The sequence below is a fragment of the Anser brachyrhynchus genome (assembly GCF_964034855.1).
Source record: "Anser brachyrhynchus genome assembly, chromosome: 14".
NCBI lineage: Eukaryota > Metazoa > Chordata > Aves > Anseriformes > Anatidae > Anser > Anser brachyrhynchus.
Genome location: NC_137709.1, coordinates 12,422,876 through 12,450,228, shown reverse-complemented (window position 1 = coordinate 12,450,228; position 27,353 = coordinate 12,422,876). Strand labels below are relative to the sequence as shown.

General features: G+C 50.7%; 4 protein-coding genes across 4 annotated transcripts; all 4 read right to left on the bottom strand.

Annotated features, from left to right (window-relative positions):
• Positions 1 to 1,474: 1,474 nt before the first annotated feature.
• On the bottom strand, positions 1,475 to 7,083 carry LOC308178005 (protocadherin beta-15-like). Its single transcript, XM_080555966.1, has one exon. It carries the CDS (start codon positions 5,185 to 5,187, stop codon positions 2,746 to 2,748), a length of 2,442 nt encoding a protein of 813 aa, XP_080412092.1. The 5' UTR covers positions 5,188 to 7,083; the 3' UTR covers positions 1,475 to 2,745.
• Positions 7,084 to 7,232: 149 nt separating this feature from the next.
• Positions 7,233 to 14,813, bottom strand: LOC308178009 (protocadherin beta-15-like). The gene has a single exon (XM_080555970.1). It carries the CDS (start codon positions 10,831 to 10,833, stop codon positions 8,398 to 8,400), a length of 2,436 nt encoding a protein of 811 aa, XP_080412096.1. The 5' UTR covers positions 10,834 to 14,813; the 3' UTR covers positions 7,233 to 8,397.
• Positions 14,814 to 14,966: 153 nt separating this feature from the next.
• On the bottom strand, positions 14,967 to 18,793 carry LOC308178004 (protocadherin beta-15-like). Its single transcript, XM_080555965.1, has one exon. It carries the CDS (start codon positions 18,646 to 18,648, stop codon positions 16,207 to 16,209), a length of 2,442 nt encoding a protein of 813 aa, XP_080412091.1. The 5' UTR covers positions 18,649 to 18,793; the 3' UTR covers positions 14,967 to 16,206.
• A 2,555-nt stretch (positions 18,794 to 21,348) lies between these two features.
• On the bottom strand, positions 21,349 to 25,094 carry LOC308178008 (protocadherin beta-4-like). The gene has a single exon (XM_080555969.1). It carries the CDS (start codon positions 24,947 to 24,949, stop codon positions 22,514 to 22,516), a length of 2,436 nt encoding a protein of 811 aa, XP_080412095.1. The 5' UTR covers positions 24,950 to 25,094; the 3' UTR covers positions 21,349 to 22,513.
• Positions 25,095 to 27,353: the final 2,259 nt, after the last annotated feature.

Genomic DNA, 27,353 nt, shown 5'->3' with positions numbered 1-27,353 from the left:
TTCTCTGGACACTCTCCAATAGTTTCACATGCTTTTTGGAATGCAGTGCCCAGAACTGCACACAGTACTCAAGGTGAGGCTGCAGCAGTGCAGAGTGGAGTGGGACAATCACTTTCCTTGACCAACAAGCAATGCCATGCTTCATGCATCCCACGATACGGTTGGCCCTCCTGGCTGCCAGGGCACACTGCTGGCTCGTATTCAGCTTGCATTCAACCAAAACCCCTGATCCCTCTCTGCAGGGCTGCTCTCCAGTGTCTCGTCACCCAGCCTGTACGCATAGACAGGGTTGCCCCTTCCCAGATGCAGGATCCAGCACTTGCTCTTGTTAAACCTCATGTGGTTGGTGATTGCCCAGCTCTCCAATGTGTCCAGATCTCTCTGCAAGCCCTTTCCACCCTCAACAGAGTCAACAACTCCTCCCAGTTTAGTAACATCAGCAAATTTGCTCAAAACACCTTCTAGTCCTCCATCCAAATTGTTTATTAAAACATTGAAGAGAACTGGCCCTAAAATGGAGCCCTGGGGGACCCCACTGGTGACCGGCCACTGGCCTGATGCAGCCCCATTTACCATAACCCTTTGAGCTCTACCCATTAGATAATTATTCATCCATCATATGATGTTTTTGTCTAGCTGTATGCTGGACATTTTGTCCAGTAGGATCCTAATGGAAACTGTGTCAAAATCTTTACTGAAATCCAAAAATATTACATCAGCTGGTTTCCCTTGATCAACTAGATGGGTGATCTTATAATAAAAGGAAATCAAGTTTGTTAAACAGGACCTAACCCTCATGAACCCATGTTGGCTGGGACCAATGACTACATTGTCCCCCAGGTGTGATTCAATAACTCCCAGGATAATCTCCATAATTTTACCAGGCGCTGACGTGAGACTAACAGGCCTGTAGTTTCCAGGGTCTTCTTTCTTGCCCTTCTTGAAAACTGGTACAACATTTGCCATCTTCCAGTCAACTGGGACCTCTCCAGATTCCCAAGAACATTGAAAAATAATTGAGAGAAGTCCCATGATGATGTCAGTCAGCTCTCTGAGCACCCTGAGACGAATCCCATCCAAACCCATGGACTTGTATGGATCCAGGTGGAGCAGCAAATCCCACACACATTAAACAATGCATTCAGTATTGATCAATGGGGTATGACAAGACTTCCCAGCATCCAACAGGACTTTGTTCCATTGACCACCACTCTACTGGGCCCAGCTGTTCAGCCACTTATGCTCAGTGCTCACAAGACCCACAGGAGGCCTTCTAGCAAATCCCTGGTGCCCACCCTTTTCCTTCAGGCACTAGAGGTCACTTCTTCAGGTGGAGGACACATGCCCTCAAAAAAATACCTCCACCAAGGAACCAAGTACAAATATATATAATACATAAAAAAGTACCCAGACTTTAGAGAAACCCTGGATCCTTTACAGAGCTTTCCTGCAAAGAACACTACTACAAAGACTCTCCACAACAGCATCCTTTTTCTTGCCAGAATGGCACTCAGGCATTCATTTCATTTCATTTCATTTCATTTCATTTCATTTCATTTCATTTCATTTCATTTCATTTCATTTCATTTCATTTCATTTCATTTATTTCATTTCATTTCATTTCATTTCATTTCATTTCACTTTTACATACAAGGGTATACCAGCATAAAAATGATACAGTGTATAATGCAGCACAACAGAACATGATGGTGTTTATGTATCCAATCCCATATCACATTCTTTCCAACAACCCATTGTTACAGGTTGGGTGTCAGTCCTTCTTAAGGGGAATTGGTAAGACAATGTTTAAATAGGCAGCCAAAGGAGAAAGGGAAAAAGGAAAAAATTAAGCATTCTAACAAAAATCTGGAAAACCATACCATGATAGCACTTCACTGCAATTGAGGAACTGCGGTAAGCAAGAATGAAAACAATGATACAAAAATGGATATTCCTTTTTAAAGTCTATCTTTGTTCTGCCTTGTAGACAAAGGTCCTATGAGACAATGCATCAAGATGCCTTGCTATACACCCAAACACAACTATCATGGTCAAAGCTCTGTATACTTAGAGTCTGCGCCGGAATCTTTAGTGCTGCTATAGTTTTGAGTCAATCCCAAGCAGATGGACCACTGCAAAGTCTGGCTCTGCACATTTTTGCTGTGTCCTGGAGAGGATGAGACGGCGGAACTCTGTATAAAACACGGTTCATGCCAACCAAGGTGGAAGACCACACAGTGCAAAAACACTTGGTGCTCACGTCTCACACAGAGAGATCCAGGACTCAGCAAAGAAAGAGAGGAGCACTTGCACTTCAGTGAAACACAGGGCTAAAGCCTTCCTTAATTTGCAGACAAGAGAGAAGGGCTATACTGCACTGTCATCTGCCCAACCATTGTGTTTCAGCACAGAATAAAACAGGGTGACAGTTAAGGTTTTTCCTAATGACAAGCACTTAGCCAGGGAGTCTCCATCAAACCTTACTCATGAAGCACTTTGGAGAACTCAGTATAAGATCTGAAACACATCATTGCATGAGGAGAAAGGCCTTAGTTCTCTTATATTTTTTTATTTCTAATCTTTTTAGAGGGATGAAGAAAAACACACATCTGACTTAGTGTTAGAGGGTCACTTGTGAAGTCAATTACAAATGCAGATTTAATCTCCAGGGAACAAGACTGAATATCATAAGCCAGATCCCTTCCACCTCCAAGGCATGAAGCCTTTCACTGCGTGGACTCAGACCTAGTTAAAGGGAAGCCCATTAAAGTGTCCAACAGATGATGGACCAGAGATGTCCAGGGCTCCATCCCCCATGGAGTTAGGGACTGGTGGGAAATCCTCTGTGTCATCAAAACCCCTGCCTGTGCCAGAGTGCTGTGGCGGCAGGCTCGGGAGGATGGGCCTCAGGAACTTGAACTCGCTGTTGCCCGAGCCTGTGGTGAGGTTGATCTCGTAGCAATAGGCGTGGGGCAGGGTCCCAGCAGCAGCCCCATCAGCCAGACTGCTCTGCAAGTTGCCTGTGCCATACAGCACATGCCCTCCTTTCAGCTCCTTTCTCTTGCACACCTTGCAAGCAACAAAGGCTGAGACAGATGTGAGGAAGAGGACGGAGACAAAGACCAGTGAAATGATTAAATAGATTGTCAGGGAGCTGTCTTCATCCTGCACAGCCACCTCCTGCTGTGGCAGGTGTTCCTGTGAGAGGCTGTTGAGGAGGAGTACGCTCAGTGCTGCAGTGGCTGACAGTGGTGGCCTCCCATTGTCACGCACCAGCACTTCAAGCTTCTGCTTCATGGCATCCCTCTCTGTCACTGGCCTCCTCAGACGTACCTCCCCATTTTGGGTACCCACAGCAAACAGCCCAGGGTCTGTGGCCCTTAGAAGGTGGAAGGAAAGCCACGAGTTCTGACCAGAGTCGGCATCAACGGCCACCACTTTGGTGACCAGGTCCCCCACCTTGGACGAGGCTGGCACCACCTCACTGGATGGTGGGCTGCTGTCCTGAGCAGGGTGCAACACCAGTGGGGCATTGTCGTTCTCGTCCACCACGAGGAGGCGGACAGTAACGTTGGTGCTGAGGGGAGGGGACCCCGCATCGGTGGCACTCACCAGCACCTCAAGCTGCCTCACCTGCTCATAGTCCAGTGAACGCAGCACAAACACATGCCCGTTCTCTGAGTTCACGGAGATGCAGGAGCAGGGGTCCTGCTCTGTGGGGTGCACAGGCCCCAGGGAATAGATCACCTTGGCATTGGGTCCTGCATCTGAGTCCACTGCACTGACAGCCCCAACAAGCACTGCAGGGATATTGTTCTCTCGCACATACATGGTGTATGATGTCTGGTTGAAGACAGGGGCATTGTCATTGACATCGGAGATGTCCACCGTGAAGGTCTGGGTGGTGGTGAGAGGAGGAGAACCTGTGTCTTCCGCTGTGGCGACCAGAAGGTACTGAGCTGTCTCCTCCCGGTCCAATGTGCTCACGGTCACCAGCTCATAGTAATTCTTATAGGCTGGCCTCAGGGAGAAGGAGAGCTGGTCTTCAAGGGCACAGGTGATCTCCCCATTCACACCAGAATCCCGGTCTCTCACAGCAAAGAGGGCGACCACTGTTCCAGGCTCTGCATTCTCAGGGAGGGGGCTGCTGAAGGAACTGACCACCAGCTCTGGTGCATTGTCATTCACATCCACCACCTCCACCAACACCTTGCAGAGTGCCGAGAGGCCCCCACCATCAGTTGCCCGCACACTGAGGTCATATTTCTGTGTGGCCTCAAAATCCAGGGGCTTTGTGACTCGGATTTCCCCACTCATGGCGTCAATTGTGAAAGGCAAGTGGCTGTCCCCAAGAACATTGCTGAACCTGTAGGAGATGTCACCATTAAGTCCCACGTCTGGATCTGTGGCTACAACTCTGAGAACCACAGAGCCCGCTGGGGCACTTTCCAATACCTGACCAACATACACGTCCTGAGTAAAGATGGGAGCATTGTCATTTGCGTCCAGAACTACGATGTGGATTTGGGTGGTCCCGCTCCTAGGTGGAGAGCCACCGTCTGTAGCAATGAGACTGAAAAGCAACTCTGGCTGCTCCTCTCTGTCTAGAGGCTTTTCCAATACAAGTTCGACATGCATGTCTACCTCACTCCGTTTCCGAATAGAAACACTGAAGTACTCGTTCTCGGGAGCGATGTTGTAAGTTTGGATGCTGTTGCTGCCAACGTCCAGGTCCTGAGCCGCTTCCACGGGGAATCGCGAGCCAGGATCGCTGGTTTCGGGGATCTGAAAAGTGACTCGTTCCTCGGGAAAGACCGGCGAGTGGTCGTTGACGTCCTCCACGGCCACCTCGACCCGAAAGAACTGCAGCGGGTTTTCGAGCAGGAGCTCGAAGGCGAGCGTGCAGGTAAGCGAGCGGCCGCACAGCTCCTCGCGATCGAGCCGCTCCGCCAGGACGAGGCGGCCGGTGGCGCGCTCTAAGCGAAAGTGTTGCCGGCCGGCCGGTGAGGCAATGCGTGCCCGGCGAGCCGAGAGCTGCGCCGGGGTCAGCCCCGCGTCCTCCGCCACGTTGGCCACCACGGAGCCGCTCTCCCCCTCCTCGGCTACGGAGTAGCGGATGGGCTCGCAGCGAACGCGCGGCACGCACAGCAAAGCACACAGACAAAGCACTTGCCTTGCAGACGCCATGGCGGGGCGGCGGACACCCTCCGTCTGCCGCAGTCCTCCGCGGGAAGCGGCGCCCGGCAGCAGCGCGGCGGGGCGGGCGGGCGCCCTCCCTCGCGGCCTCCCTCTCTCCCTCTCGCCGAGGCCGGCTGGCGGCCCGCAGCGCGGCCGTCCGGGACCGCCAGCGGCTGCTGCGCTGTTCGGCGCGGAGGACCGCTCGCCGCCGCCTCCCGGCTGCGCTGCTCCGCGTTGTACTGGGCTCGGCTCCTCCCGGCTCGCAGCCGCTCGCCGCCGCCTTGGCCAGGAGCACCACCCTGCGGCCCGCGGCGGGACTGCTCCGGGACGGGACGCGCTCCTGGCCGCCGTCTCTCAGCCCTTGCCAAACGCCGGCGTGCTCACAGAGCTTGCCTGCAAACAACATCGCTACAAGGACTCTCCCAACAGCAGCAGCCTTTTTATTGTGGCAGGAATTGCGCTCGGGTGTTCTTTCCAGGTCACCTTTACAGGAAAGCGTGTCCTGCTTGTCGGTCATGCGGCTTATGAATGCAGTGCAAAGCAGCCTGAGCTTTTCCATTTGTCCAGTGCCATACCACCGTTGTTCCAATAACCTGTTCTTCTTCCTGTGTTGACAGTCCTTCTTCAGGGGAATAGGTAACACAATGCTCCAACACAGCTCATACAGGAAAAGAGAAAGGGAAAAAGGAGTATGAAATCTTTCTAAAACTATGGAATTAATACCATTAAATATCATGTCATGACTGCTCTCTCGTCAGATGGAGAACCTACAGGAAATGGGAAGGAGAATGATGGGATAAAACTGGGAGACCGTATTTGTCTAGGGACAGAGTCGTCATTCATTTACCTGAGAATCCAGGGAAACAGAAGTTCACAGTACTTTATATTTACACTCATTCCCAGCATCATGAGTGCTTCTAGAGCTTTGAGGCAATCCCCAAGAGACAGCCAACCATCCTTTTCTAAACCACAGGGATCTCTGACTGTGCACGTTATTTCCATCCCCTGGAGATGACAGCACTCAGTCTAAGCACCTCTCTTGCTTGCCAAGCTGGAGGAGCACACATCACAAATACACACAGCGCCCACACATCTCAGGCAGGGAGATCCAGGACCCAGCTAAGAAAGAGAGCAGCACTTGTGCTGCATTGATACACAGGACTCACAACATCCTTTCCCTGCTGACATGGGGGCATGGCTAAAGTGCATTACATGAGTGTGACTTGCTTTGCTTTTAATGAAGGATGGCCAAGCTGCATTGGCATGAGAATGATCTTTGTCTGCCCAATATCACCCTTGTGTTACATCCCAGAAAAAGGACAGGATGGGGTCCACATCGTTCCCTAACAAGGAGAACAAAGAATTTAAGGAGCCAAAGAATTTAACGAGACAAAGAACTTCACGAGCCAATTTAAAGAGCCAAACCTTACTAATGAAAAACTTCAGAAAAGATACTGTCCGAGATGAAACATACTGCCTGAAGGATGGAAACTTTAGTTTCTTGCTTTTTGTTGTATTTGTTTTAATTTATTTATTTTGGAGCAGTGAAGAAAAACATAAATCTGACATCCTGTTAGAGGGTCATTTGTGAGGCCAATTACAAGTGCAAATTTACTCTCCAGGAAAAAAAACAAAAACAAAAACAAAAAAAAAAACACCTAAGTGTCATGAGCTAGATCCCTTCCAACTCTAAAACAGTAGACAGGGTCTGGCATGACCGGTGGTGAACAGAGGGGAAGGATGACTTCCCCTGACCAGCACAAGATAGTCTGTTGACCTGCTCACGATACTCTGCTGATGCAACCTGAGACATCATTAGCCTTCTTTATGGCAAGGGCATGCTGCTGGCTCAGGTTCAACTTGGTGTCAACTGGGACCCTCAGGGCCTTTTCCACCAGGCACCAGTGGCCGCCTCTCATGGTAACGGATACGTACCCCCATTACAATACCTCAATCAAGGAACCATGTAATAAAAAACCCTCCCAGAATTTGGAAAAATAAAAATGGGTGCTTTACAGAGCTTTCCTGGAAATAATATTACTACAAAGACTCTCTCCTCAACAGCATCCTTTTTATTACCAGAATGGCACACGGGCACTCATTTTATTCCATATTTACAGACAAGGATATCCTGGATTAAAAATGATACAGTGTATAACGCAGCACAACAGAACATGAGGGTGTTTAAATATCCAGTCCAATAACAACTTCCTTCCAACAACCCATTGTTATAGGTTGGGTGTCAGTCCTTCTTAAGGGGAATTGGTAAGACAATGTTTAAATAGGCAGCCAAAGGAGAAAGGGAAAAAAGGAAAATTTAAGCATTCTAATGAAAACCTGGAAAAATATGCCATGATAGCAATTCACTGCAATTGAGGAGCTGCGGTAAGCAAGAATGAAAACAATGATACCAAGATGAGTTTCCCTTTTGAAAGTTTATCTTGGTTCCACCTGCAGACAAAGGTCCTCTGAGGCAATGTGTCGACTTGTATTTCAATCCACCCAAACACAATGATCACGGTCAAAGCCCTGTATAATTACAGTCTATGTTGGAATACTTAGTGCTGCTATAGTTTCGAGTCAATCCCAAGCAGATGGACAACTGCAAAGTCTGGCCCTGCATGTTTTTACTTTGCCGTGGTTAAGATGAGACTGTGGAACTCAGTACAAAGTATGCTTCTTGCCAATGGAGGTGGAAGAAAATGCAGTACAAAAATACATGGTGCTCACATATCTCACACAGAGAGATCCAGGACTCAGCAAAGACAGTAGCACTTGCATCGCAGTGAAACACAGGGCTAATGCTTTTCTTGCCTTGCAGAAAAGGGAGGAGGGCTATACTGCACTGTCATCTGCCCAACCACAACATTGTGTTTCAGCACAGAATAAAACAGGGTGACAGTCAAGGTTTTCCCTAATTAAAAGCACTTAGCCAGGGAGTCTGGAACAAACGTTACTCATGAAGCAGTTTGGAAAAGCCAATATCAGAGCTGAATCATATCATTGCATGAGGAGAAAGGCCATAGTTTTCTTATATTTTTCTTATTTTTAATCTTTTTGGAAGGGTGAAGAAAAACATATATCTGACTTAGTGTTAGAGGGTCAGTTGTAAAGTCAATTACAAATGCAGATTTAATCTCCAGGAAACAAGACTGTGTGTCATGAGCCAGATCCCTTCCAGCTCCAAGGCATGAAGCCTTTCACTGCGTGGACTCAGACCTAGGTAAAGGGAAGCCCATTAAAGTGTCCAACAGATGGTGGACTAGAGATGTCCAGGGCTCCGTCCCCCATGGAGTTAGGGACTGGTGGGAAATCCTCTGTGTCATCAAAACCCCTGCCTGTGCCAGAGTGCTGTGGTGGCAGGCTCGGGAGGATGGGCCTCAGGAACTTGAACTCGCTGTTGCCCGAGCCTGTGGTGAGGTTGATCTCGTAGCAATAGGCGTGGGGCAGGGTCCCAGCAGCAGCCCCATCAGCCAGACTGCTCTGCAAGTTGCCCGTGCCATACAGCACATGCCCTCCTTTCAGCTCCTTTCTCTTGCACACCTTGCAAGCAACAAAGGCTGAGACAGATGTGAGGAACAGGAGGGAGACAAAGACCAGTGAAATGATTAAATAGATTGTCAGGGAGCTGTCTTCATCCTGCACAGCCACCTCCTGCTGTGGCAGGTGTTCCTGTGAGAGGCCGTTGAGGAAGAGTACACTCAGCACTGCAGTGGCCGACAGTGGTGGCCTCCCATTGTCACGCACCAGCACTTCAAGCTTCTGCTTCATGGCATCCCTCTCTGTCACTGGCCTCCTCAGCCGTACCTCCCCATTTTGGGTACCCACAGCAAACAGCCCAGGGTCTGTGGCCTTTAGAAGGTGGAAGGAAAGCCACGAGTTCTGACCAGAGTCGGCATCAACGGCCACCACTTTGGTGACCAGGTCCCCCACCTCGGACGAGGCTGGCACCACCTCACTGGATGGTGGGCTGCTGTCCTGAGCAGGGTGCAACACCACTGGGGCATTGTCGTTCTCATCCACCACGAGGAGGCGGACAGTGATGTTGGTGCTGAGGGGAGGGGACCCCGCATCGGTGGCACTCACCAGCACCTCAAGCTGCCTCACCTGCTCATAGTCCAGTGAACGCAGCACAAACACATGCCCGTTCTCTGAGTTCACGGAGACACAGGAGCAGGAGTCCTGCTCTGCAGGTGGTACAGGTCCCAGGGAATAGATCACCTTGGCATTGGGTCCTGCGTCTGAGTCCACTGCACTGACAGCCCCAACAAGCACTGCAGGGATATTGTTCTCTCGCACATACATGGTGTATGATGTCTGGTTGAAGACAGGGGCATTGTCATTGACATCGGAGATGTCCACCGTGAAGGTCTGGGTGGTGGTGAGAGGAGGAGAACCTGCGTCTTCCGCTGTGATGACCAGAAGGTACTGAGCTGTCTCCTCCCGGTCCAATGTGCTCACGGTCACCAGCTCATAGTAATTCTTATAGGCTGGCCTCAGGGAGAAGGAGAGCTGGTCTTCAAGGGCACAGGTGATCTCCCCATTCACACCAGAATCCCGGTCTCTCACGGCAAATACAGCTACCAGTGTCCCAGGCAGTGCGTTCTCAGGGATGTGGCTGCTGAAGGAACTGACCATAAGCTCTGGTGCATTGTCATTCACATCCATCACCTCCACCACTACATTGCACATGCCTGAGAGGCCCCCACCATCAGTTGCCAGCACACTGAGCTCATGTTTCTGTGTGGTCTCAAAATCCAGGGGCTTTGTGACTCGGATTTCACCACTCCTGGTGTCAATTGTGAAAGGCAAGTGGCTTTCACTGACTGCTTGGCTGAACCTGTAGGAGATGTCACCATTAAGTCCCACATCTGCATCTGTGGCTACCACTCTGAGAACCACAGAGCCCGCTGGGGCACTTTCCAAAACCTGACCAACATACACGTCCTGAGTAAAGATGGGAGCATTGTCATTTACATCCAGAACTACGATGTGGATTTGGGCACTACCGCTCCTAGGTGGAGAGCCACCGTCTGTAGCAATTAGACTGAAAAGCAACTCTGGCTGCTCCTCTCTATCTAGAGGGTTTTCCAAAACCAATTCGATGAGCTTATTTCTTGGATGCTTAAAAGAAACACTGAAGTACTCATTCTCGGGAGCGATGGTGTAAGTTTGGATGGTGTTGCTGCCAACGTCCAGGTCCTGAGCTGCCTCCACGGGAAAACGTGAGCCTGGGTCGCCCCTTTCCGGGATCTGAAAAGTGACTCGTTCCTCGGGAAAGACCGGCGAGTGGTCGTTGACGTCCTCCACGGCCACCTCGACCCGAAAGAACTGCAGCGGGTTTTCGAGCAGGAGCTCGAAGGCGAGCGTGCAGGTAAGCGAGCGGCCGCACAGCTCCTCGCGATCGAGCCGCTCCGCCAGGACGAGGCGGCCGGTGGCGCGCTCTAAGCGAAAGTGTTGCCGGCCGGCCGGTGAGGCAATGCGTGCCCGGCGAGCCGAGAGCTGCGCCGGGGTCAGCCCCGCGTCCTCCGCCACGTTGGCCACCACGGAGCCGCTCTCCCCCTCCTCGGCTACGGAGTAGCGGATGGGCTCGCAGCGAACGCGCGGCACGCACAGCAAAGCACACAGACAAAGCACTTGCCTTGCAGACGCCATGGCGGGGCGGCGGACACCCTCCGTCTGCCGCAGTCCTCCGCGGGAAGCGGCGCCCGGCAGCAGCGCGGCGGGGCGGGCGGGCGCCCTCCCTCGCGGCCTCCCTCTCTCCCTCTCGCCGAGGCCGGCTGGCGGCCCGCAGCGCGGCCGTCCGGGACCGCCAGCGGCTGCTGCGCTGTTCGGCGCGGAGGACCGCTCGCCGCCGCCTCCCGGCTGCGCTGCTCCGCGTTGTACTGGGCTCGGCTCCTCCCGGCTCGCAGCCGCTCGCCGCCGCCTTGGCCAGGAGCACCACCCTGCGGCCCGCGGCGGGACTGCTCCGGGACGGGACGCGCTCCTGGCCGCCGTCTCTCAGCCCTTGCCAAACGCCGGCGTGCTCACAGAGCTTGCCTGCAAACAACATCGCTACAAGGACTCTCCCAACAGCAGCAGCCTTTTTATTGTGGCAGGAATTGCGCTCGGGTGTTCTTTCCATGTCACCTTTACAGGTAAGCGTGTCCTGCTTGTCGGTCATGCGGCTTACGACTGCAGCGCAAAGCAGCGTGAGCTTTTCCAATTGTTCAGTGCCATACCAACGTCGTTCCAACAACGTGTTCACCTGTTCTTCTTCCTGTGGTGGCAGTCCTTCTTCAGGGGAATAGGTAACACAATTCTCCAACACAGCTCATACAGGAAAAGGGAAAAGGAGAACGAGTGCTTTCTAAAATCATGGAATTAAAACCTCGAAAAATCATGTCAGGACTGCACTCTCGTGTCATGGAGAACCTACAGGAAATTGGAAGAAAAATAATGGGATAAAACTGGGAGACTGTATTTACATTTGTCTAGGGAAAGAGTCGTCGTTCATTTACCTTAGAATCCAGGGAAACAAAAGTTCACAGTGCGTTATATTTACTGTCAATCCCAGCGTCGTGAATGCTTCTAGAGCTTTGAGGCAATCCCCAAGAGACAGCCAACCCTCTTTTTCTAAACCACAGGGATCTCTAGCTGTGCACCTTATTTCTGACTCATTGAGGTAACAGCACTCAGTCCAAGCACCTCTCTTGCTGGCCAAGCTGGAGGAACACACATCACAAATACACACAGGGCCCTTGCATCTCAGACAGGGAGATCGAGGACCCAGCTAAGAAAGAGAGCAGCACTCGTGTTGCATTGACACACAGGACTCACACCGTCCTTTCCCTGCTGGCATGGGGACATGGCTAAAGTGCATTACATTAGCTTGACTGTCTTTGCTTTTAAGGAAGGATGGCCAAGCTGCTTTGCCATGAGAATGATCTTTACCCAATCTCACCCTTGTGTTACATTCCAGAAAAAGGACATGGTGGGGTTCAACAGTGCTCCCTAACAAGCAGGATAAAGAATTTAAGGAGCCATAGAATTTAACGACACAAAGAACTTAACGAGCTAATTTAAAGAGCCATGCCCTACTAATGAAGCACTTCAGAAAAGATACTGTCCGAGATGAAACATATCATTGCCTGAAAGACATAGACTTCAGTTTCTTTCTTTTTATTGTATTTTTTAAAATTTATTTATTTTCGAACGGTGAAGAAAACCATACATCTGACTTCTCAGAAGGTCGTTTGCGAGGCCAATTACAAGTGCAAATTTACTCTCCAGGAAAAAAAAAACCAACCAACCAAACAAACAAACAAAAAAACCTAAGTGTCATTAGCTAGATCCCTTCCAGCTCTAAAACCCTAGTCAGAGTCTGGCATTACCGGTGGTGGTCAGAGTGGAAGGATGACTTCCCCTGACCAGCACAAGATACTCCATTGATCACTCACGATACTCTGCTGATGCAACCTGAGACATCATTAGCCTTCTTTATGGCAAGGGCATGCTGCTGGCTCAGGTTTAACTTGGTGTCCAATGGGACCCTCAGCGCCTTTTCCACCAGGCTGTTTTCCTGGAACATGGGATTGTTCCTGCTCACTAAAGGACTTTGCACCTCTCCTTGAGGTATTCCGTGAGGGTCCTGACAACCCATTTCTCCAGGTTCTCCAGGTCCTTTCAATGACAGCAACACCATCTGCTGTAGCCAACACTTCCCTACCCCGCCCCCACACCTGTTTTACAGCACCTGCTGACTTTCAGGGGGTACACTGTCCCATCATCGAGGTTATTTTTAAGGATGTTAAACAGGAATGCAAATACTGTTGACCCACGGCATACACCAATATTTTCGGGGATCCATATGGACTTTGTGCCACTGATCACCACTCTTCTGGGCCCAGCTGCTCAGCCATTTCTTATGCTCAGTGCTCACAAGGCCCACAGGAAACCTTCCAGCAAATCCCCGGTACCTACTCTCATCTTCCAGGCAGTAGCGGCCACACATCCAGGTAGGGGACACATGCACCCATAACAATACCTCAATTAAAGAACCCCCCCAAAAATAAATAAGTAATTCCCAGTTGTAGAAAAAAAAAAGAAAAGGATTATTTACAGAGCTTTCCTGCAAAGAACATTACTACAAAAACTTTCTTCACAACAGCATTGTTGTGGTTTAACCCGGCTGGCAGCTAAACACCACACAGCCGTTCGCTCACCCTCCCCCCTCCCTCTCTGGGATGGGGGAGAGAAACGGGAAAGTGAAGCCTGTGAGTTGAGATAAAGACAGTTTATTAAGACAGGAAAATAATAATAACAATAATAATAATAATAGTGATAATGGTAATAGTATTAACAATAATAATGTGTAAGAAAACAAGTGATGCACAATGCAATTGCTCACCACCCGCTGACCGATGCCCAGCCTATTCCCGAGCAGCCGGCTCCCCCACCCCGGCCAGCCACCCCTATATATTGTTTAGCATGACGTCAGATGGTATGGAATACCCCTTTGGCCAGTTTGGGTCAGCTGTCCTGGGTCTGTCCCCTCCCAGCTCCTGCTGCACCCCCAGCCTGCTCGCTGGCAGGACAGAGTAAGAAGCCGAAAAGTCCTTGGCCTGGTGTAAACACTGCTCTGCAACAATTAAAACATCAGCATGTTATCAGCGCTCTTCTCATCCTAATCCAAAACATAGCACCCTACCAGCTACTATGAGCTACTTAACTCTGTCCTAACTGGAACCAGGACAAGCATCATTTTATTGCCAGTACTTCGCAAAGAGCAACCCCAGTTCATGAAAAACTTCAGAAAAGACAATATAAGAGCTTAAACATATAATTCCCTGAAGGACAGAGACTTTAGTTTCTTTCATTTCATTTATTTCTTTATTTTTATTTTGAGGGGAGAAAAAAATTACCTTTTGTTAACGTTAGAGGGTCATATGCAAGGCAAGTTACGAGTGGACATTGACTCTGCAGGAAACAAGGGTAAGTGTCATGAGCTAGATCCCTTCCAGCTCTCAAATGCTAGATAGGTTTTGGCCTCACCATCTGTGAACAGAGGGGAAGGAAGACTTCCCTTGACCTCCTCAAGATACTCCCTTGACCAGCTCACAGTATTCTGCTGGTGCAACCTATAGACATTGTTAGCCTTCTTTATGGCAAGGCCATGCTTTTGGATCAAGTTCAACTTGTCTCCACAGGACCCCTAGGCCTTTTACAGAAGGCTGCTCTTCTGGAACACGGGATTGTTCCTCCCCAAGAGAAGGACTTTGCACCTCTCCTTGTGGAATTCCATGAGGCTCCTGTCAGCCCTTTTCTCCTGGTTCTTTCAATGACAGCAACACCCTTTGCTGTAGCCAACACTGACACCTCCTCCCCACACACTCCCATTTTATGGCACCTGCCAGCTTACAAGGGGTTACACTCTGTCCCATCATCAAGACTATTTATAAGGATGGTAAACAGGAATGCAAACACTGTTGACCCATGATGTACACCAAGATTTCCTGGCATCCAACAGGACTTTGTGCTACTGATCATCACCCTTCCGGGCCCAGCTGCACAGCCACTTCTTATGCTCAGTGCTCACAAGACCAAGCAAAGGTGTTCTAGCAAATCCCTAGTACCCACTCTTTCCCTCCAGGCACCAGTGGCCGCATCTCATGGTAATGGATACGTACCCCCATTACAAAACCTCAATCAAGGAACCATATAATAATAAACCCCTCCCAGAATTTGGAAAACTAAAAATGGGTGCTTTACAGAGCTTTCCTGCAAAGAACACTACTATAAAGACTCTCTCCACAACAGCATCCTTTTTCTTGCCAGAATGGCACTCAGGCATTCATTTCATTTCATTTCATTTCATTTCATTTCATTTCATTTCATTTCATTTCATTTCATTTCATTTCATTTCATTTCATTTCACTTTTACATACAAGGGTATACCAGCATAAAAATGATACAGTGTATAATGCAGCACAACAGAACATGATGGTATTTATGTATCCACTCCCATATCACCTTCCTTCCAACAACCCATTGCTATAAATTGGGTGTCAGTCCTTCTTAAGGGGAATTGGTAAGACAATGTTTAAATAGGCAGCCAAAGGAGAAAGGGAAAAAAGGAAAACTTAAGCATTCCAACAAAAATGTGGAGAACCATACCATGATAGCACTTCACTGCAATTGAGGAACTGCGGTAAGCAAGAATGAAAACAATGATACAAAAAAGGATATTCCTTTTTAAAGTCTATCTTTGTTCTGCCTTGTAGACAAAGGTCCTATGAGGCAATGCGTCAAGATGCCTTGCTATACACCCAAACACAACTATCATGGTCAAAGCTCTGTATACTTAGAGTCTGTGCCGGAATCTTTAGTGCTGCTATAGTTTTGAGTCAATCCCAAGCAGATGGACCACTGCAAAGTCTGGCTCTGCACATTTTTGCTGTGTCCTGGAGAGGATGAGACGGTGGAACTCTGTATAAAACACGGTTCATGCCAACCAAGGTGGAAGACCACACAGTGCAAAAACACTTGGTGCTCACATGTCTCACAGAGAGAGATCCAGGACTCAGCAAAGAAAGAGAGGAGCACTTGCATCGCAGTGAAACACAGGGCTAATGCCTTTCTTACCTTGCAGACAAGGGAAAAGGGCTATACTGCACTCTCATCTGCCCAAACTCAACCACTGTGTTTCAGCACACAATAAGACAGGGTGATTGTCAAGGTTTTTCCTAATGACAAGCACTTAGCCAGGGAGTCTCCATCAAACCTTACTCATGAAGCACTTTGGAGAACTCAGTATTAGATCTGCAACACATCATTGCACGAGGAGAAAGGCCTTAGTTCTCTTATATTTTTTTATTTCTAATCTTTTTAGAGGGATGAAGAAAAACACATATCTGACTTAATGTTAGAGGGTCACTTGTGAAGTCAATTACAAATGCAGATTTAATCTCCAGGAAACAAGACTGAATATCATAAATCAGATCCCTTCCAGCTCCAAGGCATGAAGCCTTTCACTGCGTGGACTCAGACCTAGGTAAAGGGAAGCCCATTAAAGTGTCCAACAGATGGTGGACTAGAGATGTCCAGGGCTCCATCCCCCATGGAGTTAGGGACTGGTGGGAAATCCTCTGTGTCATCAAAACCCCTGCCTGTGCCAGAGTGCTGTGGTGGCAGGCTGGGGAGGATGGGCCTCAGGAACTTGAACTCGCTGTTGCCCGAGCCCGTGGTGAGGTTGATCTCGTAGCAATAGGCATGGGGCAGGGTCCCAGCAGCAGCCCCATCAGCCAGACTGCTCTGCAAGTTGCCTGTGCTATACAGCACGTGCCCTCTTTTCAGCTCCTTTCCCTTGCACACCTTGCAAGCAACAAAGGCTGTGACAGATGTGAGGAACAGGAGGGAGACAAAGACCAGTGAAATGATTAAATAGATTGTCAGGGAGCTGTCTTCATCCTGCACGGCCACCTCCTGCTGTGGCAGATGTTCCTGCGAGAGGCCGTTGAGGAGGAGTACACTCAGTGCTGCAGTGGCTGACAGTGGTGGCCTCCCATTGTCACGCACCAGCACTTCAAGCTTCTGCTTCATGGCATCCCTCTCTGTCACTGGCCTCCTCAGCCGTATCTCCCCATTTTGGGTACCCACGGTAAACAGCCCAGGATCTGTGGCCCTTAGAAGGTGGAAGGAAAGCCACGAGTTCTGACCAGAGTCGGCATCAATGGCCACCACTTTGGTGACCAGGTCCCCCACCTCAGACGAGGCTGGCACCAGCTCACTCGATGGCGGGCTGCTGTCCTGAGCAGGGTGCAACACCACTGGGGCATTGTCGTTCTCATCCACCACGAGGAGGCGGACGGTGACATTGGTGCTGAGGGGAGGGGATCCCCCATCAGTAGCACTCACCAGCACCTCAAGCTGCCTCACCTGCTCATAGTCCAGTGGACGCAGCACAAACACATGTCCGTTCTCTGAGTTCACGGAGACACAGGAGCAGGAGTCCCGCTCTGTGGGATGCACAGGCCTCAGGGAATAGATCACCTTGGCATTGGGTCCTGCGTCTGAGTCCACTGCACTGACAGCCCCAACAAGCACTGCAGGGATATTGTTCTCTCGCACATACATGGTATACGATGTTTGGTTGAAGACAGGAGCATTGTCATTGACATCGGAGATGTCCACTGTGAAGGTCTGGGTGGTGGTGAGAGGAGGAGAACCTGAATCTGCCGCTGTGATGACCAGAAGGTACTGAGCTGTCTGCTCCCGGTCCAATGTGCTCACAGTCACCAGCTCATAGTAATTCTTATAGGCTGGCCTCAGGGAGAAGGAGAGCTGGTCTTCAAGGGCACAGGTGATCTCCCCATTCACACCAGAATCCCGGTCTCTCACAGCAAAGAGGGCAACCACTGTTCCAGGCTCTGCATTCTCAGGGAGGGGGCTGCTGAAGGAACTGACCACCAGCTCCGGTGTATTGTCATTCACATCCACCACCTCCACCAACACCTTGCAGAGTGCCGAGAGGCCCCCACCATCAGTTGCCCTCACACTGAGGTCATATCTCTGTGTGGCCTCGAAGTCCAGGGGCTTTGCGACTCGAATTTCACCACTCATGGCATCAATTGTGAAAGGCAACTGGCTGTCCCCAAGAACATTGCTGAACCTGTAGGAGATGTCACCATTCAGTCCCACATCTGGATCCATTGCAACAACGCTGAGAATCACAGAACCTATTGGGGCATTTTCCAAAACACGTCCAATGTAATGCTTCTGTGTGAAGGTGGGAGCATTGTCATTTACATCTAGAACCACGATGTGTATTTGGGTGGTCCCGCTCCTAGGTGGAGAGCCACCGTCTGTAGCAATGAGACTGAAAAGCAACTCCGAATGTGCCTCTCTGTCCAGTGTTTGATCTAAGACCAAGTCGACATACTTGTCATCATCACTGTGAGTCCCGAAAGAGACACTAAAATATTCGTTCTCATGAGCAATGGTGTAAGCCTGGATGCTGTTGCTGCCAACGTCCAGGTCCTGAGCCGCTTCCACGGGGAATCGCGAGCCAGGATCGCTGGTTTCGGGGATCTGAAAAGTGACTCGTTCCTCGGGAAAGACCGGCGAGTGGTCGTTGACGTCCTCCACGGCCACCTCGACCCGAAAGAACTGCAGCGGGTTTTCGAGCAGGAGTTCGAAGGCGAGCGTGCAGGTAAGCGAGCGGCCGCACAGCTCCTCGCGATCGAGCCGCTCCGCCAGGACGAGGCGGCCGGTGGCGCGCTCTAAGCGAAAGTGTTGCCGGCCGGCCGGTGAGGCAATGCGTGCCCGGCGAGCCGAGAGCTGCGCCGGGGTCAGCCCCGCGTCCTCCGCCACGTTGGCCACCACGGAGCCGCTCTCCCCCTCCTCGGCTACGGAGTAGCGGATGGGCTCGCAGCGAACGCGCGGCACGCACAGCAAAGCACACAGACAAAGCACTTGCCTTGCAGACGCCATGGCGGGGCGGCGGACACCCTCCGTCTGCCGCAGTCCTCCGCGGGAAGCGGCGCCCGGCAGCAGCGCGGCGGGGCGGGCGGGCGCCCTCCCTCGCGGCCTCCCTCTCTCCCTCTCGCCGAGGCCGGCTGGCGGCCCGCAGCGCGGCCGTCCGGGACCGCCAGCGGCTGCTGCGCTGTTCGGCGCGGAGGACCGCTCGCCGCCGCCTCCCGGCTGCGCTGCTCCGCGTTGTACTGGGCTCGGCTCCTCCCGGCTCGCAGCCGCTCGCCGCCGCCTTGGCCAGGAGCACCACCCTGCGGCCCGCGGCGGGACTGCTCCGGGACGGGACGCGCTCCTGGCCGCCGTCTCTCAGCCCTTGCCAAACGCCGGCGTGCTCACAGAGCTTGCCTGCAAACAACATCGCTACAAGGACTCTCCCAACAGCAGCAGCCTTTTTATTGTGGCAGGAATTGCGCTCGGGTGTTCTTTCCAGGTCACCTTTACAGGAAAGCGTGTCCTGCTTGACGGTCATGCGGCTTATGAATGCAGTGCAAAGCAGCCTGAGCTTTTCCATTTGTCCAGTGCCATACCACCGTTGTTCCAATAACCTGTTCTACTTCCTGTGTTGACAGTCCTTCTTCAGGGGAATAGGTAACACAATGCTCCAACACAGCTCATACAGGAAAAGAGAAAGGGAAAAAGGAGTATGAAAGCTTTCTAAAACTATGGAATTAAAACCTCGAAAAATCATGTCAGGACTGCACTCTCGTCAGAGGGAGAACCTACAGGAAATGGGAAGGAGCATGATGGGATAAAACTGGGAGACCGTATTTGTCTAGGGACAGAGTCGTCATTCATTTACCTTAGAATCCAGGGAAACAGAAGTTCACAGTGCTTTATATTTACACTCATTCCCAGCATCATGAGTGCTTCTAGAGCTTTGAGGCAATCCCCAAGAGACAGCCAACCATCCTTTTCTAAACCACAGGGATCTCTGGTTGTGCACATTTTTTCTGTCCCCTGGAGATGACAGCACTCAGTCTAAGCACCTCTCTTGCTGGCCAAGCTGGAGGAGTACACATCACAAATGCACACAGGGCCCTTGCATCTCAGACAGGGAGATCGAGGACCCAGCTAAGAAAGAGAGCAGCACTTGTGCTGCATTGACACACAGGACTCACACCATCCTTTCCCTGCTGACATGGGGGCATGGCTAAAGTGCATTACATGAGCGTGACTTGCTTTGCTTTTAATGAAGGATGGCCAAGCGCCATTGGCGTGAGAAGGATCTTTGTCTGCCCAATATCACCCTTGTGTTACATCCCAGAAAAAGGACAGGATGAGGTCCACATCGTTCCCTAACAAGCAGGACAAAGAATTTAAGGAGCCAAAGAATTTAAGGAGCCTTAGTACTTAATGAGCCAATATAAAGAGCTAAACCCTACTAATGAGGGACTTTAGAAAAGACCCTGACTGATCTGAAACACTTCATTTCCTGAAGGTCGAGGACCTTAGTTTCTTTCATTTTATGTAAATCTTTTATTTATTTTGGACAGGTGAAGGAAAACAACATCTGATGTAGGGTTAGAGAATCATTTACAAGGCCAATTACAAGCGCAAACTGTGTCTCAAGGAAACAAGGCTAAGTGTCATGAGCTAGATCCCTTCCAGCTCTAAAACACTAGACAGGGTTTGGCCTCACCTGTGGTGAACAGAGGGGAAGGAGGACTTCCCTTTGTGCTGCTCGAGATACTCCCTTGATTTGCTCGCGATATTCATCCTATGCAAGCTGAAACACCATTAGCCTTAAATATGGCCAGGCCATGCTGTTCGCTCAGGTTTAACTGGGTGTCCAATGGGACCCTCAGGGCCTTTTCCAGTGGGCTGCTTTCCTGAAACATAGCATTGGTCGTCCACAACTGAAGGACATTGCACCTCTCCTTGTGGAATTCTATGAGGGTCCAGACAGCCCATTTCTCCAGGTTCTCCAGGTCCTTTTGATGACAGCAACACCATCTGCTCTAGCCAACACTCTCCTCCCCCACGCTCACCTCCATCTTCTGGCACCTGCTGACTTACAGGGGGTACACTCTGTCCCATCATCGAAATTATTTATAAGGACATTAAACAGGAATGCAATCAGTATTGACCCATGGGGTACACCAAAAGTTCCTGGCATTCAACGGGACTTTGTGCCACTGATCACCACCCTTCTGGGCCCAGCTGCACAGAAACTTCTTATGCTCAGTGCTCACAAGGCCCACAAGAGGCCTGCCAGCAAATCCCCGCTACTGACTCTTTTCCTCCAGGCACTAGCTGCCACATCTCCAGGTAGAGAACACGTGCCTCCAAAACAATACCTCAATCAAGAAAGAAACAAAAAAAATATTCAGTATTGATCAATTGGGTACACCAAGAGTTCCTGGCATCCAACAGGACATTGTGCCGTTGACGACCACTCTTCTGAGTCCAGCTGTTCAGCCACTTATGTTCAGTGCTTACAAGACCCACAAGAGGCCTTCTAGCAAATCCCTGGTACCCACCCTTTTCCTTCAGGCACTAGCGGTCACTTCTCCAGGTAGAGGACACATGCCCCCATTACAAAACCTCAATCAAGGAACCAAGTACAAATATATATAGTAAATGAAAAAGAACCCAGACATTGGAAAAACCCTGAATCCTTTACAGAGCTTTCCTGCAAAGAACACTACTATAAAGACTCTCTCCACAACAGCATCATTTTTATTACCAGAATGGCACTCGGGCATTCATATCATTTCACTTTTACAGGCAAAGGTATACCAGCTTAAAAATGATACAGTGTATAATGAAGCACAACAGAACATGAGGGTGTTCAAGTATCCAGTCCCATATCACCTTCCTTCCAACAACCCATTGCTATAAATTGGGTGTCAGTTCTTCTTAAGGGGAATTGGTAAGAAAATGTTTAAACACACAGTCAGATGAGAAAGGGAAAAAAAGGAAAATATAAGCATTCTTACAAAAATCTGGAAAACCATACCATAATATCTCTCAGCTCTCATTGGGGAACACCAGCAAGCAGGAATGAAAACAATGACACCAAACTGGATTCTACTTTTAGACTATCGTGGTTCTACATGTAGACAAAGGCCCTCTGAGGCAATGTGTCGACTCAACTTTCAAAACACCCAAATATATGATCACAGTCAAAGCTCTGTATACTTAGAGTCTATATTGGAATACTTAGTGCTGCTATAGTTTTGAGTCAATCCCAAGCAGATGGACCACTGCAAAGTCTGGCTCTGCACATTTTTGCTGTGTCCTGGAGAGGATGAGACGGTGGAACTCAGTACAAAACATGGTTCATGCCAACCAAGGTGGAAGACCACACAGTGCAAAAACACTTGGTGCTCACATGTCTCACAGAGAGAGATCCAGGACTCAGCAAAGAAAGAGAGGAGCACTTCCACTGCAGTGAAACACAGGAATAATGCCATTCATATCCTGAAGGGAAGGGAGGAGGATTATAGCGCCTTGTCTTCTGCCCAACCTCAACATTGTGTTTCAGCACAGAATAGGACAGGGTGAGACATGAGGTCTTTTCTAATGACAAGCATTTAGACAAGGAGCCTGGATCAAAACTTCCTCATGAAAACTGCAGAAAAGCCAATATAAGAACTGAAACATACCATTGCCTCAAGGAGAAAGACCCTAGTTTATTTAATTTTATTAATTTTTCTTTCTTTACGGAGGAGTGAAGAAAAGCCTACATCTGACTTAATGTTAGAAAGTTATTCGTGTGGCCAATTGTAAGATCAGATTCATTTCCAGGAAACAAGACTGAGTGTCATGAGCCAGATCCCTTCCAGCTCCAAGGCATGAAGCCTTTCACTGCGTGGACTCAGACCTAGGTAAAGGGAAGCCCATTAAAGTGTCCAACAGATGGTGGACCAGAGATGTCCAGGACTCCATCCCCCATGGAGTTAGGGACTGGTGGGAAATCCTCTGTGTCATCAAAACCCCTGACTGTGCCAGAGTGCTGTGGCGGCAGGTTCGGAAGGATGGGTTTCAGGAACTTGAACTCGCTGTTGCCCGAGCCCGTGGTGAGGTTGATCTCGTAGCAATAGGTGTGGGGCAGGGTCCCAGCAGCAGCCCCATCAGCCAGACTGCTCTGCAAGTTGCCTGTGCCATACAGCACATGCCCTCCTTTCAGATCCTTTCTCTTGCACACCTTGCAAGCAACAAAGGCTGAGACAGATGTGAGGAAGAGGACGGAGACAAAGATCAGTGAAATGATTAAATAGATTGTCAAGGAGCTGTCTTCATCCTGCACGGCCACCTCCTGCTGTGGCAGGTGTTCCTGCGAGAGGCTGTTGAGGAGGAGTACGCTCAGTGCTGCAGTAGCCGACAGTGGTGGCCTCCCATTGTCACGCACCAGCACTTCAAGCTTCTGCTTCATGGCATCCCTCTCTATCACTGGCCTCCTCAGCCGCACCTCCCCATTTTGGGTACCCACAGCAAACAGCCCAGGATCTGTGGCCCTTAGAAGGTGGAAGGAAAGCCATGAGTTCTGACCAGAGTCGGCATCAACGGCCACCACTTTGGTGACCAGGTCCCCCACCTCGGACGAGGCTGGCACCAGCTCACTGGATGGTGGGCTGCTGTCCTGAGCAGGGTGCAACACCACTGGGGCATTGTCGTTCTCGTCCACAACGAGAAGGTGGACAGTGACGTTGGTACTGAGGGGAGGGGACCCCGCATCGGTGGCACTCACCAGCACCTCAAGCTGCCTCACCTGCTCATAGTCCAGTGAACGCAGCACAAACACATGTCCGTTCTCTGAGTTCACGGAGATGCAGGAGCAGGGATCCCGCTCTGTGGGGTGCACAGGGCTCAGGGAATAGATCACCTTGGCATTGGGTCCTGCATCTGAGTCCACTGCACTGACAGCCCCAACAAGCACTGCAGGGATATTGTTCTCTCGCACATACATGGTATACGAAGTCTGGTTGAAGACAGGGGCATTGTCATTGACATCGGAGATGTCCACCGTGAAGGTCTGGGTAGTGGTGAGCGAAGGAGACCCTGCGTCTGCCACTAAGATGACTACAAGGTACTGAGCTGTCTCCTCCCGGTCCAATGTGCTCACGGTCACCAGCTCATAGTAATTCTTATAGGCTGGCCTCAGGGAGAAGGAGAGCTGGTCTTCAAGGGCACAGGTGATCTCCCCATTCACACCAGAATCCCGGTCTCTCACAGCAAATACAGCTACCAGTGTCCCAGGCAGTGTGTTCTCGGGGATGTGGCTGCTGAAGGAACTGACCACCAGTTCTGGTGCATTGTCATTCACATCCATCACCTCCACCACTACATTGCACATGCCTGAGAGGCCCCCACCATCAGTTGCCAGCACACTGAGTTCATATTTCTGTGTGGTCTCAAAATCCAGGGGCTTTGCAACTCGAATTTCACCACTCATGCTGTCAATGGTGAAAGGCAAGTGGCTCTCACTGACTGCTTGGCTGAACCTGTAGGAGATGTCACCATTAAGTCCCACGTCTGCATCTGTGGCTACAACTCTGAGAACCACAAAGCCCGCTGGGGCACTTTCCAATACCTGACCAACATACACGTCCTGAGTAAAGATGGGAGCGTTGTCATTTACATCCAGAACTACGATGTGGATTTGCACGGTCCCACTCCTAGGTGGAGAGCCACCGTCTGTAGCAATGAGACTGAAAAGCAACTCTGGCTGATCCTCTCTGTCTAGAGGCTTTTCCAAAACCAATTCTATTAGCTTGTTTCTCAGATCCTTAAAAGAAACACTGAAGTACTCGCTCTCAGGAGTGATGCTATACGACTGGATGCTGTTGCTGCCAACGTCCAGGTCCTGAGCCGCCTCCAAAGGGAAACGTGAGGCAGGGTCGCTCGTTTCCAGGATCTGAAAAGTGACTCGTTCCTCGGGAAAGACCGGCGAGTGGTCGTTGACGTCCTCCACGGCCACCTCGACCCGAAAGAACTGCAGCGGGTTTTCGAGCAGGAGCTCGAAGGCGAGCGTGCAGGTAAGCGAGCGGCCGCACAGCTCCTCGCGATCGAGCCGCTCCGCCAGGACGAGGCGGCCGGTGGCGCGCTCTAAGCGAAAGTGTTGCCGGCCGGCCGGTGAGGCAATGCGTGCCCGGCGAGCCGAGAGCTGCGCCGGGGTCAGCCCCGCGTCCTCCGCCACGTTGGCCACCACGGAGCCGCTCTCCCCCTCCTCGGCTACGGAGTAGCGGATGGGCTCGCAGCGAACGCGCGGCACGCACAGCAAAGCACACAGACAAAGCACTTGCCTTGCAGACGCCATGGCGGGGCGGCGGACACCCTCCGTCTGCCGCAGTCCTCCGCGGGAAGCGGCGCCCGGCAGCAGCGCGGCGGGGCGGGCGGGCGCCCTCCCTCGCGGCCTCCCTCTCTCCCTCTCGCCGAGGCCGGCTGGCGGCCCGCAGCGCGGCCGTCCGGGACCGCCAGCGGCTGCTGCGCTGTTCGGCGCGGAGGACCGCTCGCCGCCGCCTCCCGGCTGCGCTGCTCCGCGTTGTACTGGGCTCGGCTCCTCCCGGCTCGCAGCCGCTCGCCGCCGCCTTGGCCAGGAGCACCACCCTGCGGCCCGCGGCGGGACTGCTCCGGGACGGGACGCGCTCCTGGCCGCCGTCTCTCAGCCCTTGCCAAACGCCGGCGTGCTCACAGAGCTTGCCTGCAAACAACATCGCTACAAGGACTCTCCCAACAGCAGCAGCCTTTTTATTGTGGCAGGAATTGCGCTCGGGTGTTCTTTCCAGGTCACCTTTACAGGAAAGCGTGTCCTGCTTGACGGTCATGCGGCTTATGAATGCAGTGCAAAGCAGCCTGAGCTTTTCCATTTGTCCAGTGCCATACCACCGTTGTTCCAATAACCTGTTCTACTTCCTGTGTTGACAGTCCTTCTTCAGGGGAATAGGTAACACAATGCTCCAACACAGCTCATACAGGAAAAGAGAAAGGGAAAAAGGAGTATGAAAGCTTTCTAAAACTATGGAATTAAAACCTCGAAAAATCATGTCAGGACTGCACTCTCGTCAGAGGGAGAACCTACAGGAAATGGGAAGGAGCATGATGGGATAAAACTGGGAGACCGTATTTGTCTAGGGACAGAGTCGTCATTCATTTACCTTAGAATCCAGGGAAACAGAAGTTCACAGTGCTTTATATTTACACTCATTCCCAGCATCATGAGTGCTTCTAGAGCTTTGAGGCAATCCCCAAGAGACAGCCAACCATCCTTTTCTAAACCACAGGGATCTCTGGTTGTGCACATTTTTTCTGTCCCCTGGAGATGACAGCACTCAGTCTAAGCACCTCTCTTGCTGGCCAAGCTGGAGGAGTACACATCACAAATGCACACAGGGCCCTTGCATCTCAGACAGGGAGATCGAGGACCCAGCTAAGAAAGAGAGCAGCACTTGTGCTGCATTGACACACAGGACTCACACCATCCTTTCCCTGCTGACATGGGGGCATGGCTAAAGTGCATTACATGAGCGTGACTTGCTTTGCTTTTAATGAAGGATGGCCAAGCGCCATTGGCGTGAGAAGGATCTTTGTCTGCCCAATATCACCCTTGTGTTACATCCCAGAAAAAGGACAGGATGAGGTCCACATCGTTCCCTAACAAGCAGGACAAAGAATTTAAGGAGCCAAAGAATTTAAGGAGCCTTAGTACTTAATGAGCCAATATAAAGAGCTAAACCCTACTAATGAGGGACTTTAGAAAAGACCCTGACTGATCTGAAACACTTCATTTCCTGAAGGTCGAGGACCTTAGTTTCTTTCATTTTATGTAAATCTTTTATTTATTTTGGACAGGTGAAGGAAAACAACATCTGATGTAGGGTTAGAGAATCATTTACAAGGCCAATTACAAGCGCAAACTGTGTCTCAAGGAAACAAGGCTAAGTGTCATGAGCTAGATCCCTTCCAGCTCTAAAACACTAGACAGGGTTTGGCCTCACCTGTGGTGAACAGAGGGGAAGGAGGACTTCCCTTTGTGCTGCTCGAGATACTCCCTTGATTTGCTCGCGATATTCATCCTATGCAAGCTGAAACACCATTAGCCTTAAATATGGCCAGGCCATGCTGTTCGCTCAGGTTTAACTGGGTGTCCAATGGGACCCTCAGGGCCTTTTCCAGTGGGCTGCTTTCCTGAAACATAGCATTGGTCGTCCACAACTGAAGGACATTGCACCTCTCCTTGTGGAATTCTATGAGGGTCCAGACAGCCCATTTCTCCAGGTTCTCCAGGTCCTTTTGATGACAGCAACACCATCTGCTCTAGCCAACACTCTCCTCCCCCACGCTCACCTCCATCTTCTGGCACCTGCTGACTTACAGGGGGTACACTCTGTCCCATCATCGAAATTATTTATAAGGACATTAAACAGGAATGCAATCAGTATTGACCCATGGGGTACACCAAAAGTTCCTGGCATTCAACGGGACTTTGTGCCACTGATCACCACCCTTCTGGGCCCAGCTGCACAGAAACTTCTTATGCTCAGTGCTCACAAGGCCCACAAGAGGCCTGCCAGCAAATCCCCGCTACTGACTCTTTTCCTCCAGGCACTAGCTGCCACATCTCCAGGTAGAGAACACGTGCCTCCAAAACAATACCTCAATCAAGAAAGAAACAAAAAAAATATTCAGTATTGATCAATTGGGTACACCAAGAGTTCCTGGCA

Excerpts from the sequence above, each read along its gene's own strand:
- LOC308178004 (XM_080555965.1), bottom strand. The coding sequence starts at position 18,648 with ATGGCGTCTGCAAGGCAAGTGCTTTGTCTGTGTGCTTTGCTGTGCGTG.
- LOC308178009 (XM_080555970.1), bottom strand. The coding sequence starts at position 10,833 with ATGGCGTCTGCAAGGCAAGTGCTTTGTCTGTGTGCTTTGCTGTGCGTG.
- LOC308178005 (XM_080555966.1), bottom strand. The coding sequence starts at position 5,187 with ATGGCGTCTGCAAGGCAAGTGCTTTGTCTGTGTGCTTTGCTGTGCGTG.
- LOC308178008 (XM_080555969.1), bottom strand. The coding sequence starts at position 24,949 with ATGGCGTCTGCAAGGCAAGTGCTTTGTCTGTGTGCTTTGCTGTGCGTG.